Genomic DNA, 16,020 nt, shown 5'->3' with positions numbered 1-16,020 from the left:
GATGGCCTCTTGAGACCAACATATAAAAACATTTGGTCATCTTAGGCCCTACGGTTAGAGAAAATACAGAAAACTGTGTCCGGCCTACACACCTTTGACGCGTGGGCGACGGATCAAACCGAAAATCAATGGTTCCGTGTCATCCTTGTGGGGATACATGCCCACCAAGTTTATAATAACTGCACTATAGGCTACATGCCCACCAAGGTCATAATAACTGCACTATAGGCTAATTACAAATAACTGCATTGTTTTGGAGGAGTTGGTTGCTGTTTATATGCAGGAAATACAATGTTTTATATAATAAAACGGCACAACCCTACACTGTAGGCCTAGGCTATCCATTGCACATGAAAATATTATGGTATGTGAAGGGTTTGTGTACATATTCACAAGACTCCATATGTAGTTTCAATACTTTAATCATAATAATCACACAATAATAAAAGTCAGTCACCTGCATTATCAAAAATCATCATAGGCATTTATAAGCTTGATAGGCTCCTGGTTCTTTCATCTGTGAGAATCATCTGTTTGCCCATGCATTCATGAGTAGGGCTGAAATTCCCACCATTATGATGCTTATTTTCTGTGAGGGATTTATTTGTCCTGCGATGTTGTGGCCTGAATTATCATCAGGACACCATGCTGCATGTGTGATACCATCAGAACACTGTAACATGAAGGCTGGGTTGTCTGGTTCTAGATAGAAACCATCTGGTTTGTCACTACAGAAGAGGTTTGAAGAGACCTGAACTGTGAGAGGTTCACACATGACTGAATGGGTTATAATAGTTGAGGAGGTGTGACCTGGGGTTGTGACGTTGTAAGGGGTGGTGGACGTGGTAGGTGGAATGCTGGTCAGGTTTATATGCGTGATCACAGGATCTTCAGTTGTAGATGATAACTGCACCCCTATGTGGGATATAATATATTAGTTTTCAAGTAGAAAAGAGAGAATTCTCTGCGCTTCTGCAAACCACAACAATCCGGTGCTACCAGGGCAGGACAAGACAGTGTAGAGTAAAGTTATGCACCTTTAAAAAAAAATATATATATATATATAGAGAGAGAGAGAGAGAGAGAAATTAAGAAGACATCTGTGTTGCACCAGCATTATTTTTACTTTATAATATATAGTCTGGGATATAATTATCAGTGTTTCCCATACACTGACTAACCTGTGGCGGGCCGCCACAAAATCAAAACCGGCCGCAACACAATAATGTTCTATGCTGTACTATTTAAATAATTAAAAAAAAAAAAATTCTATCAATTTCATTGAGCTGCACTTTTACACACGCAGCCTTTCCTTGCCCCTCCCCGCTTTCTCTAAAGAACCAGCTGCCTCTCCTCTGCATGTGCATTTAACAAAACATTATTTGAAGGATTGATGTTGCCACATAGAAACATTGCATAGAAGACGGCATGCTAAACTGCTATTAATTCTGCTTAGCATCGTGACCATGCTGCGCAAATTTGTTCAAAACTGCAGCATTCAAGTTAACTCTGATAAGGTTTTATCACAACATAGTAGCTTTAGGGAGACTAAACTATGCAATCAAGCCGTATCTCTAAGCTAACGTTAGTGTTTGGATGTCGAGTTAAGCATGCTTAGTTACAACTGCTTGTCAATTTTGACTAGGTTACTCGTGCATGCTCTAGTCACCGCCACAAATGTAATCCAATTCTGTGGGAATCATTGTAATTCAATCTTTTTTTTTTCACTATCATTTGGGCACCTGTTGTGGTTGAATTATATCTCAGTTTAAAGAAGTCACATACTAATAACAAAGCAACCTTGGATATTTCCCCTTTTACTGCTTTTATTTGTAATCTTGATCAATTTAATTTGGCCTTTTTTTTTGCAGAATTTTACAAAAATACCCTCTTTAATGTCAAAGTGAAAGCAGATTTCTAGAATGTAACCATCACAAAATGGGTAGGGAAGTTGACACAATGTTCTAGGAGCCATTGTGTAGTCAGAACTCCCACACCCCAGGTGTGTAGCCATCTCTGAGCTGGTGATGTTCACACAATGTTTATGCAATCAATTTTGCATTATATATTTTTAATTAATTAACATTACTTTTTAGAAATATACTTTCACTTTGACATTAAGGAGGGCATTTCAGGAGGGCAACTCAATCCACCCATGAGAAACCACTGAGGAAAAGAGTCTTGTATTTGATAGCGTTTATGGATTAATAGAATCATCTCATCAGCACCATGATTTACCAATCATGTAACTAACACATCAAAATATATTGTATCTTTAAAAAATATATGTCCACTTTGAATTTGATGCCAGCACAATTTTGAAAAGTTGGGACACTTTGTCACTTTGCATACCAAATCCAACCATCATACCAAAATCAGTTGCTTTTAATAACATACCTCAAAAAGTGGCAAAATTGTTACATTGCTTTGACATTTTGTTCGAGAAATTTAGGCAACTCTTCCTAGCTGTATTTTTCTCATTACTGATTTGTGTTGAATTACTCATGAAGTGTCTTACCATTTTCTAGCTGTGTTTTCAGGTATCGTATTAAAGGTGAGCTCCCCTGACCACAGAATTCTCCAGAAAAGTCATCCAGGTCAAGAGTCCAAACAACGGCTCCCCCGAGTTTATGTTCCATTAGATATTGCACCTATGATACAGAGTCGCACAAATAAAAGTTCCTTGATAACATCAGCTGTTAACAGTATACAATATACAATACAAAATAGATATATAAATACCTTATAATAATAGCTAGTCTGGTTGTCAAAACCCACCCACCCACGTCCCTTCAGAGCATATGGAACTTTCTGGTTATCAATCCACTCTACTGTTGCACCCTGGAGGAAGGAACAAATCTGAAGAAAGACACACATACAGTTTATTCTATGTACTAATATAATATAGTATAATATAATATAACATAACTTATATCAGTGCTTGGTTGAATTCCCTATTTTGATTTGATCTTTAGAACATCCATTCATTTTCAAATATTTGCACACCTATCATGTAGTTCAAGCTTTTTGGCAATGGTACCTGCGGGGTAATATAAATTTGCCAAATCTGTTGTGAATTTAAAATTAACTGTCACATTGCACAGATGAGTGATAGTTTGGTCCACCGGTCCCTTTCTCCAATCCTGTCTGGTCATATGAATTGGTTGTTGGTTATAAATGTGTTACACCCTATATCACCTCATAGTTAGACCAGAGACCCATCTCTTGAGTATATGGTCCAGCCACAGCAGAGCCACTGGTAGGGGCCCCAAGGCCAGTCTCTGTGAAAGTGAGGAGAAACGGGCGTCCAAAGGTAGGAAACCCCATCAGTAGCTTCTCCGCTGGGGCACCCTGCTCCTGCCAATATAAGATGGCAGAGTTCTGGAGGCCAAAGTAAAGGAAATGTATGAGAATGCCATCAGTGATGGCTAATTCCAGTCTGGAAATAATTTAATCAAAAATAGCTTCAGACAATATTATCCAAGTTCTCAAACATGCTCTCAGACTTAGGCCCCGAGTTTGGCGGCGACGTCTCCATGTCATGACAAAATATTCTCTCTCGCTCAGGCGTGTTAAAATATAAATGTCTCCGGCAATATGGGAAGTTCAGGAAAAAAGTCAAAAGCGGGGACTCTGAAATGAGCGAGACCAATCGCATGCAACCGCGTTAAATTATGATCTAGGCTCTATCAGCAAATACATCAACATTCCTTTATGGTAAGAATGGGACATTAGTAGTAGGAGTAGGATACGGTGGCTATGTCATTGTGTCATATTGTAGGCCTACTATATCACATATGTCATTAAAGTAATTTGCTGAATTGATATTTGGAGTTATAGAGAGGGTTCACTTCTTTATTCAAACTATGCTACAGGTATCTCAATGTGACGATTGTTGATTAAATAGGTCAACTAACCAGTTCAAGAGAAGGCAACCTAGACCGGTTTTATAATTGTAGGCTGCTTGCTGCTGCTATTAGTAGCCTATATTTCCACCCTCTGTTTCCAATATAAGATTGCTATAGGCTAATGTGCAAAAGGGGTCAGCCCTATGTTCCCACAGCCCAATGGTCCCACTTCTAGGTTAGGATTAGGTAGGGTTAGGGTCTGGTAACATAGGGCTTTGGGGACATAGGGCTGTGGGAACATACACTCCCGTAGCCTGACGAGCCAGACCCAGATCAAGATGTAGGGTCTGGGGACTCACCATTTGCAGTGCTCAGTCCGATGGGCGGGATAATTGGTTGTCTTTCAAATTCCCTCTGCACGCAATAGGATAGCCTTACCATAGATAAATATATAGAATGGCTAGATGTCTTATGGCGGAGTCTCCAACGGCATCACCGGCAGCCATCTTGTCACAGACAAGCTATCTGGTGGGCTCTGTCAAAGATAATTAATGCGTAGCAAAATGGGTCGTCCTAGTTCATGTCTATGAGGGAAAAGTGGAGTTCAGTCAGAGACGGGCTCTGGTTCAGTCCCTGCCTGCACAGGGGCGTGTCACTGACGTATGACTGACGTTAGAACGCCTCGGTTCCACGTGGTTGATGCATGGGGTGGGTTGCCGGAGTACAAAACAAACTTGGTGTACACCTTCATTAATGTTGATTTTCTCCCGACTGGAGTGTCATATTGTCATGACATTCATCATGATACCGTGTCCGAAATGTGCATCCATTGCTCAGAAAAATAAGGCTTTGACAAATTCTGGGAAATTCTTGGATTCTGCAATAGACCTCAATGTTAAAAAGGGAGCCCGATCACTGCATAAATGGGGAATAGTGCCTCCCCCCCCCCCCCCCCTTGTGCAGGGCTTGTACTACTGCTACCCTATTTGCATACATTTCCGGGGACGTAATCAACCATCTTTGGCTCTGTCAGAGAATAGGCATGTTCGACTTGAGGCAGATCTGTGCAGGCTAGCCTACTGAAAACGTTTGGATATTCTGTTTTTTTCTGCTGCTGGCTAAATAGATAGACACACATATAGGGAAAACACTTGATATTGAATTTATGTGCTACAATGCAGGCCTGTTAACTGTATGACAACAGTGGTTTATTTAAACTACATCATAAGAATTTATTTCGTCAGTCATCATGCTCATTTTAATGAGTAAGAATGAAAGTTCTGCTGTGTTTATTGCAAACAACATTCCGCGATATCTCCCGCGAGTCACGTCAGGCAGACTGTAGCCTGTCTGTCCGGGATGAGCTGCCCTCTGTTGTAGCTCCTCCCGGCTAGCCTCTGAAGATCACGTTTACGTAGAAAGCCAGACCAAGTCAGACTCAGTCCAAGTCGAACACGCCTATTGTCTAATAAGGGGAGAACCGCCACTCTCGGGAAACTTCCGGTTTCTGAACTGGTTGCAGTTCCTTTTCTGGCTCCACATGAGGGTGCTCACGAATAAGTGCAGAATGAAAGGAGGTCTATGGAGCTGTACCCCTCAAATCCACTTTTCCCGGGATATCATGTTTTGCCCAGAAATTTGAATGTTGCATGCGAAAGAGAGGGCAGAGAAAATACACACTGCTGAGTATTATATTTTTTGAGTCACTTATTTGTTCTAAAAAGCCTTTCAAATGTGTCAATGACGTCATTCATTAGCAGAAAGCTAGTATGTTGTGGGCAACAACAACCCAACCTGTAAGAAATCGAACAGACATAAGTACTCGTTCATTCAACTTTTGACCTATAATCCATATTGAGCTTGCAGACACCACAATCAAATCTTCGGTTTTTCAATGACAACCAGGTGAAAGAGACACATTTAGCTGTCTAGCTCCATAGACCCCCCACTTATTCGTGATCGCCCATAGCGGAACTACAACAGATTGTAGGTACAATGGAGTTAATAGGGAGTGATCCGGCTCTCCGTAAACGGACTCTGGCTCTGTGGTACCTGATGGCTCTTCTTCTACTAAAGGCAGAACAATGCCCCCAGGCTATAACAATGACACCTTCAGGTCACTACCTGTCATTACAGTGCACCATTGAAACACAATATTATCAGTTAGCAAGCTGACTGTGGCAAGATGGCCGCCCGGTGCGGACATCGACCTCCATTGGCCAGCAGCGGGACGAGACATCTAGACATTCTATATATATCTATGAGCCCTACAACTCATGAGTCCCATGCGTTTTCCCACCAGCGGAGCTATTTGGCTAGTTCAAACTTTTGCCAACTTAAAAAAAGCTTAACTTGTGTCACGCTGTTCGCCAACAGCAACATCCATCTTCTTTGTTTTCAAGTAGCAGGGAATTCACGCCGAACCGTTGCAACTCTGCCATCAATCATTATGTTAAGCCCGCCTACCGACTCTATACACAATGTGATTGGCCTTATCGAAGTTTAATTTTTCCAGCTCGCAAGCCAATGGAGAGTTGCTAGACTACCCTGGCAGCAAATTGCATTTGTACTGCTCTCATTGCATTTGCTGCCGCTAGGGTGCGTCTAGATTTCTAGGCTAACACTCCCGTGCAAACGATTGCAATTTTGCAAGTTCCAAAATATGTATATGGAGCTATCGCTTGCCAAAAAACAGCTTGCTATGTCTATGTTGAATATATGTGAACGATTTGCCTATTACAAGTTCGTTTACCAAACAAACTTGTAATTGGCTTCGTAAAGGTTATATTGGCTTCGTAAAGGTTATATTAAGGTGAAAATCTTGCATAGTGTACCTTTAAATCAGGTATAGTTGTGTAATTTCTTTTCGAACTATTTGATCTTGGTCCACTCTCATCCATTCATACAGCGCTTTTTAATTTGGAAAATTGTAGGGGCATGAAGAGTAGATAGGTACATGCAAGGAGGAGTGTGCACAAAAAAAGTATCCTAACTTATTCTAAAACATAGTCTAAAAAACACATAAATAAACCAGGCCAATTAGCAGTGGCGTAACTATAGTAGGTGCAGCAAGTGCAGTCGCACCAGGGCCCGTGACCTCCCGGGGCCCGTCGCTACCCCCGCCCTGCCTCCTTTTTTAAAAAATGTTAGAGCACGGAGAGCGAAGCGTCACTTTGACGAACTATCGGAAGATGAGCGCTTAACCGATGCAGAGAGATACTTTAATGCAACTCTGGACATCATAATCAGTCAGCTCTCCCAAAGATTTGCAAGTATGCGGGAAACTTGTCATGTGTTTGAGTCTTTACGTCCTGACCCTTCAACTTGCAGGTGATGATGAACTGCTTGAAAAGGCAAGACGTTTGTCAGACCATTATACTGTAGCAGGGACATTGCACCGACATTCCCAACACAACTCCTCTCATTCAGGTCTTGCTTTAAAGCAGAGATTTCACAGAAGTCATCTATTTTTCAACTTGCCAAAATGCTGGTAGTAGATTATGACAGTGTAACATCCACATTCGGGGGAAGTGTGTACTGCTCTCATGTTGTTTCTGACATTGCCTGCACTGTGGCAACAGCTGAGCGATCTTTTTCCAAACTCTAACTTATAAAGACGTACCTAAGGAGCAGCATGCGGCAGGAGAGGCTCAGTGGGTTAGCTATCCTGTCCATTGAATATACGAGAGCCAGCATTAACTAGATGTACCGCATAGCGGTACAAAATATGACCGCCGCTCAGTCCTGTACATCCGTTCCGTGAAAATAAATCACACTTCAATTTGTCTCCATATTTTACTCCATCCCCCACTCTTGAATATTTTGTGTATGCTTGTTTGGCATGCCTGAGTGTGTGTGTGCGGCTGCACAGAAAGCCTACTGGTGCTGAAAAGGTGAATAGATTGTAGAATAGCCAAAGAAGATGTAGCATTGGATTGATGAAAGGTCACTTACACCTGTAGGCTACATTGTATTTGGGAAAAGCAAAAGGTATCAGCATCATTTTATTTATTTATTTATTTATTTATTTATAAATAAACAAAAACATCTCTGCAGTTCCATGCCGTTTTCAACAGCTATCAAAAACAAAGGTCATTTTTGGATGGATGGATTTTTTGTGAATGTTTCTTCTTCTACATAAGATTTTAGTCATCTTTAGTTCATGTAATACTTTATTGTCAATGCACAAATTAATTAACAGTAGTCTGAAACGTTATTGTTAATGCACAAATTAAGTAACAGTAGTCTGAAACTAAATGCTGTTTTACATCTAACCAGTGGTGCAAATAACTGACATGTCCAAATGGGCCTTGATGAAATGCGTCGCAGGACTGTTCACACATTTTAACGGGCCAAAGTTGAAGAGCTGTTGTCCGTTAGTGTTTGTGCAAATATAGGCTGATTTATGTTCCCTTGCATTGTGTAACTGAGGTCCATGGCTAGTCTGGCTTTCACCAGACCAAGCTCAATCTTTTAAGAAATCAAAAAATAAATAGCGGGCAGATCAGGCTGGGTTCACCCAGCCTAGTCCATAGGCACCCGATATTGTTTAACTTTCCGATTGAGATATCCACGCTCTGGCTATTCTAAATGCAAAAATGCATCAGGGAGTTATGACAAAACTGTAACTAACAAACTAGATCCTAATAGAAAGCTGTTAGCTTCCCTAAGCTACAGGTAGGCTTATAAGGTAGGCCTATTTACAACATAAATTGTCAATAGGCTATGCTGGCGACACAAATAAAATCTCCTTTGGAAACCAATAGCTTACGCCTTACAGTATCAAGCGGACTTAAACTGCCATATCGTGGCGAAAAGTTGTAATAACATTCACGCAGCTCCATGAGTCAAGGAAAGCGCGAATGAAGTAGCCACTTCTAAATGGGACCCACACAGTAGCTTAAGGTGTGTTGCTAAAGCAGCCATAATGAAATTAAGGTGTCATTGTTTGGATACTTCACACACACATGCTTTTTAATTTCACAGACTACAACTACCAAGCTGGAATCAAAGCACATCGATTCCCCTCTCACACCCTGCACGCACTTAAAACAAAATAAACAGGCAATTACAGTGCTGCTATCAATTTGCTTGGTATAACCGCATTTATAGTTTTGCAATCAATCAAATTGGCTTCCATCACTCAACCAACGCTAACGGTAACATTACCTAGGTCCTATTGATATTATAACATTAACGTACCTGCAGTAAAAACCAAGCATGTCCGATAAACATCCTCAGATTTATTTCGGCTTCAAGAAGAAATGGGAATTACATTTCATGTGAACATTGTCCTATCCTTATTAGACGTTCTCTGCGGTAAACAGTCCTTGTAGGAAGCGTCCATTGTTTTTCCAACCCACTTTTAACTTCCAACAAAATTACGTCTCACTGCAACGATGCGCCATCTAGTGGACAAACGACTACTTATCGCCAATACTGGAAATTCTGCCATGATGATGAATATTTATTTTTGGCTTTCTTTTAATCCTACTGAATTTGTAATTATGTATTGGCCGTTCTAATACCGATAGTATGTGGGTGCCTGTGTGTGTGTGCATGTGTATATGTGTGCACCGCCATCTACAGGCCAATGAGTACAGTCACTAAATGTACACATAACCTAATTGTTTTAGGACCCGCCCATGGATGAAATTCTACGAAACTTGGCATACCCCCAGAGAATGCCAGGTCAATCATACACATAAAATTTGGTGCAGTTCTGAACATCTTAACTGAAGATAGGGGCGATTAAAGCAGAATAATATTGCATTTTCATTTTTTACCGGGGGGGGGGGGGGGGGGCGGCAAATCACAAATGAGTGATTATGGGCCAGGTTGATGTGGGCCCTTGAGACCAACATACCATAAAAGATTCTTGATCCTCACGGTTCAGGTAGTTATTTAGGAAAAACTGCTTTTTTTGCGGTTCGGGGGGCCCAGCACGGCCGACGAAACAAATTTTTTCCGTAAAAGTCTAGTGGATACGAAGCCCGGGAGAGCTCACTTTTAAGTGATATTTTTTCTGGTCGTGATAATTTGTGAGCACGTTTAACTTTAATTGAGCCCTCGAAATAATAAAACGTGAGCACGTTTTCCTTTAATTGAGCCCTCGAATTAATAAAACGTCACCCCGTTGTAGGCCTAAATTGAGCTCTCGAAATATGTATTTTGTGCTCACATTTAGTAATTCCCGACATTTTCTCACCGTTCGCTGTGCTGTGGTGGCAACTTCGTGTTACCTTGGCATGGACTAGGCCTACAGCTGTCTGTGACAGCTCATATTGGTAATGTGATGATAACCGTAGGCAGCTAATTAAAGCCTTTAGGTGGTCAGGATGGTTTATAGCGGAATTCTACTCTTTGTAGCAGGGGCACCTGTGGTGTCAACCGCCAACTATGGAGACCCATAATGGGGAAATTCTACTAGGCTACATAGGCTCTGTTGTAATGACCGGTTTCCACTACCTCTTGGATTGTTGACTAAAGCCTACGTTAACTGTGAGGTCTAGAAGGCAATCGAAGCACACACAGCGACAAGCTCCCAAACAACTAGATGTACCGCAGAGCGGTACAAAATATGACCGCCGCCCAGTCCAGCAAATTTTTTCCACAAAAATAAATCACGCTGAAAGGCCTTTATGATTCTAACTGTCTCACTAAATTGCATTATCCACACTCAATTCTCACTGATATCTGCTAGACAACAAGTACCAAAACATGATTAGTTCATAGATTTCACATGTAAAATAAATTTTATACAACCCCACCTCTATCTTGCCTGTTCATAATTCTGAGAAATTCTTTAATTGTGTGCATGTACATGTTTATGTTATGTGTGTGGGTGTGTGTGTGTGTGTGTGTGTGAGTGAGTGTGTGCGTGCTTGTGTGTGTGCCTGCGTATGTGCCTGTGCATGCAAGCGTACATATGTCTACTGTGTGAGTATGTGTCATACGTATGATTACTGTGAATGTATGTGTGTGTGTGTGTGTATCTGTTTGTGCACATGTGTGCACATGAAATGGGTTAACATGACCCCTGGAGGCAAACATACGGAAAAAAATGGTCATCCTAGTGCCTACAGTTCTCAAGATATTCACAGAGAACTGTGTCTGCCCTACCCTCCTTTCGGGGGGTCCAGTCCAGCGGGGGGGCAACAGATCAAAACGAAAAACGACGGTTCTATCCATGTGTACCACAAGTTTTGTGTACCCCGGTCTTTCAGTGTCCCGGGAATCCTTGTTGGTGTACGTCACTAAATGTACACATACATTATTTTATTGTAAGGCCCCCCATGAACGAAAGTACACAAAACTTGGCATGCATTCGGAGGGTGTCATAATGATCCTACACTTTTAATTTCGTGCAGTTTTGACCTTGTCAGCCAGAGATATTGTGATGAAAACACCTAATTTTTTGCTTTTTAATTTTTAACTAGGTGGCGCTATACATGAAATAAGTGGTAATGGGATGGGTTGACATGCCCCCTTAAGACCAACATACATAAAAAAGGTGGACCTCCTAGGCCCTACGGTTCTCGAAATATTCACAGAAAACTGTCTCCGGCCACCTACAGGCCAGTTGGTGTATAGTAACATAAATTAATTTATTGTGTGGCCCCCCATGAACGGAATTCCACGAAACTTGGCGTGCATACAGAGGGTGTCATAATGATCCTACACTTCCAATTTCGTGCAGTTTTGACTATATTAGGTCACAGATACCTGTGATTACAACAATGAGTGGTTATGGAATGGGTTGACATGGCCCTTTGAGATCAACATACAAAAAAAATGGTCCTCCTAAACCCTACGGTTCTCGAGATATTCACAGAAAACTGTGTCTGCCCTACCCTCCTTTTGGGGTGTCCAGTCCAGCGGGGGGGGGGGGGGGGGGGGGGGCTACAGATCAAAACGAAAAACGATGGTTCCATGCTATCCATGTGGGGTTACATGCCCACCAAGTTTCGTGTACCCCGATCTTTCAGTGTCCCGGGAATCATTGACGGAAATTTGGGCATGCGAAAAAGAAAAAAAAAAAAAAAAGAAAAAAAAAACTGACTAAACCTATATGACCGCCGCTTCGCTGCGCGGCGCTCATAATTACAACACGTAGACCTACTGCTTTTGAAAGGCTATACTGCGTATTAGTAGTAGCCTAATACCCACCCAATACAATAAGGTTCCCTATAGCGCCCGATGGGCCTCACCATATAACCCACCCGCACACCGATATGATGCACACAACGAGGTAAGCTTCCCAGTGGGCATTTGATGTCAATTCAACATCAATATGACATCAAACATCGACGTCAAAATTACGTCTAGAAACAGGTCTAGAATGAAAGTTGTATCGACGTCAATGTACTGATGTCAATTTGACGTCAAGATTTTGACCTCCGCGATGTCGTTTTGATGTTATTTTGATGTCATACTTTGTTGGCATTTGATGTCAATTCAACATTTATTTGACGTCAAGATGTTGATGTCGTTTTGATGCTATTCTGAGATCATTCAATGTCAAGCTTTGATGTCAATTCGACATTTATTTGACATCAAGATGTCATGATGTTGATGTCGTTTTGATGCTATTCTGATATCATTCAATGTCAAGCTTTGATGTCAATTCAACATTTATTCTACATCAAGATGTCATTTCCATGTCAAGCTTTGTTGGCATTTGATGTCAATTCTACATCTATTTGATGTCAAGATGTTGATGTTGTTTTGATATCATTCAATATCAAGCTTCAATGTCAAATAAACATAAATGCGACAAACATTGATGTCAAAATTACATCAGCATTTATTGACATATTTTGATTATTTGTGCAGAATACAAGTACAAAGACAACAAAATGCAGTTTGTGTCTAACTAGAAGTGCAAAAAAGCAGAAAAGTGATATACAAAGTATAGACAGGTGGTGCATATACAGGACAAGACACAGTGCCGTGTAGACAGTAGTATACAGTTGGTTTATAGAAGGTGGTTTAGAGTAATATAAATTAAATATGTGCAGTGTATTAGTAGTTATCTTATAAGGGCAGAATAAATATGGCTAAATATTAACAATGTATGACAACATGTACAATGTAGTAACAACTAATGGAATGTTGGAGAACATTGAGAGATCCAGTTGAATGGAGAGAGACAGAGAAAAGGTTTCTTTTAACAGGGTTCCTACACATTTTCTATTTTAAAATCCCATACTTTTTCCATCCTTTAATTTACAAACTTTTTGGTAGATTTTTCTGACCATTCTCGACAATGCTACTCCAAAACCAAACGTTTGTCTCAGCATCCAGGAATCGTTGAGCACCTACATTTGTGCTTTAACATTGATGGTGTGCCACTTTTTAAATCCTCCAACTTCCAAATGTGGCCCATATTCTGCAACTTTCACAACTTTGCTCCTTTCATTGTGGCCATCTACTGTGGAGTTGCTAAACCAAATTCAGAGGAAGAGTACTTAAGTGACTTTCTCCAGGAGTTGCAGCAGTTACAGCAAGATGGCAAGAGGCAAAGCACTTCAACTGTCTGTGAAAGTATTCATATGTGATGCTCCTGCCAGGGCATTCTTTAAGTGCATTCTTGTTACCATTCTTATGAGTGATGCACTATCAGAGGCACCTATGACGGGAAGGTTTGTTCTTGGGGCCAAAGAGCCAGGTGTGGTTCCAAGGGCTGAAGACTGTTTTGTTTAGGCCAGCTCTGCTGCCACTCTGCCTCCACCGTACTGCTGCCACTCTGCCTCCACCGCACTGCTGCCACCTGTGGACAAGGAGGAGTGCGAGTTATACAACAAAATTAGTTATTAGTTGTTAGTGGCAGCACTAGTATAAAACCTCTAGAATCTCTAAAAACAATCACAAATAGGGCAGTTCATCACAGTTCAACAATTGTGGTTTGGAACTAGGCCTGCTGCAACTGGATTGATAAAAAGTAATGTAGTTGCAAACATCTCACCTGGCTACTTGTACTTGGGAAGAGCAAAAGCTATCAGCCATCAGCATGATCATGTTATTAGGTTGTTGTTGAAGAACAAGGAAAGGAATATCCAGTGTTTCCTCTACATTTATTTAAGCATGGCGGTCCGCCACGGTTTAAATCCTATCCCTCTCAAGCCCTCTGAAGTCACATTAAATGGGATAGGATTCAGGAACTAATTAATTTAAACCTCACTGACCAGAAAATGTAATGTCTCTGTTTCATAGCAGTTATTGCTAATCAGACATGATGTTGAGCAACTTGAATTGTTTTTAAAATCCCGGGAGTGACACCCCCAAGTTTTTTTTTTTTTTCCGGGGGGCGGATGGGTAGGTGGGTGGGTGGACTAGGGGGTGGCTCAAGGACTAGAGTGCCTTAGCCTGGGTTTTCCCATGCTGCCTTACGCACGCGATTTTATTCACGCTTCTAGGCAGCCTGGATTCTATGGACTTCGTTTTCACCTCAACGAAGGAACAATTCACAGAACGGGAGGGAGGGCAGCAAGACGATGACGACACGCCGAAGCCGTTATGAGCTATGTACAGACGCATTTGATAGACATTCGTAGCGCCCAATAAACGGCTCTGGGCATTCGTAAACCATGTTTCAAATACGAGAAAATTAATGTCTAATTCCCAGACCCTATCTCAATGAGGTCTGACGTTAGCCAGGCTAAGAGCGCCTATTCATGGAAGAGGCATGCGTGTTGGAAGTAGTTTTCAGCTAAAGAGACACTGAAAACATGTTTTAATCTGTATACCATTAACATTGCATAACAAAAGTAAAACATTAATTTGTAGACTACCAAAACCAGACGTCTTTTGAGTGTAATCAGATTATGGCAATCATTTTTACAATTGTTTACAACTTAACTCTATGTCCTCACTTGAATTTGCAAGGATGGACGACGCTGAGTATAGAACGTGCTGGCAGTGACAGATAACATGTAAACGCGCCATAGCAGTGACGAGACGCACACACCATACAATTGACCTGACATTTTGAGTGAACTTAAATGAACTACCTAGCAACAATTCCAACACTCACAAGTTAAGGATGTCTTCAGAGAGTTACACTTGATAAGCATGATAGGTCTACTTTTGGCGCATCAACAATTGAAATGGAGGGGCAGCGTGACTATTTTGGTAAAGGCTACAATCTTTGATAGGTGTAATCTCAAAAGAAAGTTCACTTTCTCCATCATCGAACTCTTGAATACAGTGATGGTACAAACCAATATCTGTAATGCAGTGGGTAAATTAACGTTACGTTAGCAGTAGTTTTTACGTTTTATGCAAAAAATATATGGTTTATGTAACAAACCCTTCAAATTTGTGAGAGACTGAACAAAAATATGAGTTTATTGTAAAGTTTTTGATGGGGAATTCAGAGGAACCCATGTAAAAAAAAAAAAAAAAAACGAAAAACTGATGCATTTAGTCCAAATTAACTGTGCTAAAAAAGTAAAGTGAATGGGTGTTCAACTCTTGAAATAGCATGCATCTCCTTCCATGCAATCCCCGCCCCACCTCCACTTTTTTCCCACGCTTAACGGTAGTGTTATATGTAGATAAATTACAATACTTACAGTATTTGAAGTAGCTGCACAACCATGCTAAATAGTATAGTTTTGGCACACAGTACACAAAGACACTTCTGCCATCATACCGGAATGTAAACTATACTCGTAAACGTGCTAATTACCAACCATTTCGTTCGAAAATTCTAAAACAACAATGTTTTTTAATACTTCAAAATAACATTGTGTGTGTGTGTGTGTGTCTTTACCTGGTGAGTGAACTCTCTTGCGAGCTTGGACGTGGCACACATTTGGAATATTCCAGAATGCACTCAGTGTTCTTACTGCAGCAATCCTCACAACACACCACCTGCAAACAGAGGGAGACTAAGATTAATATGTTGCAAAACACACAGAACATGAAAAGACCATCACTGAAGCACTACTACACTCACATGCTTCTTAACACATGCCTCAGAGCAAGTCAGGTACATCAAACAAGGGGCAAATAAGGGCTATGAAATGAAGAACATGTAGCCTAACACTACCCTTCACAAACTAAAGATCCCTTTACTTGTAGGCATGATATTGAGGTGCCACCCACCCATCACATCCATTAAATGACAGGTCTGTTAATAAACATGGCTATATTAAACTGCAGTTCC

The 16,020-nt window shown here is 41.0% G+C and overlaps 1 protein-coding gene across 1 annotated transcript in view; it reads right to left on the bottom strand.

Moving 5' to 3' along the window:
• Nucleotides 1-702: 702 nt before the first annotated feature.
• The window catches only part of LOC143104842 (acidic mammalian chitinase-like), a 32,602-nt gene continuing 17,284 nt past the window's right edge, over nucleotides 703-16,020 (bottom strand). The window contains exons 6-10 of the mRNA XM_076269175.1: nucleotides 3,199-3,381; nucleotides 2,743-2,859; nucleotides 2,516-2,651; nucleotides 811-849; nucleotides 703-728 (exon numbers count right to left, since the gene is read on the bottom strand). Of these exons, the coding sequence (XP_076125290.1) occupies nucleotides 703-728; nucleotides 811-849; nucleotides 2,516-2,651; nucleotides 2,743-2,859; nucleotides 3,199-3,381 (501 nt within the window). The remainder of the gene's footprint in view (nucleotides 729-810; nucleotides 850-2,515; nucleotides 2,652-2,742; nucleotides 2,860-3,198; nucleotides 3,382-16,020) is intronic.

This window comes from Alosa pseudoharengus, unplaced genomic scaffold (assembly GCF_046254945.1).
Source record: "Alosa pseudoharengus isolate Yale_2024_CS ecotype anadromous, Long Island Sound unplaced genomic scaffold, YU_APseudo_1.1 YU_APseudo_1.1_scf_5, whole genome shotgun sequence".
Taxonomy (NCBI): Eukaryota; Metazoa; Chordata; class Actinopteri; order Clupeiformes; family Clupeidae; genus Alosa; species Alosa pseudoharengus.
This window is presented reverse-complemented; position numbering and strand designations above follow the sequence as displayed.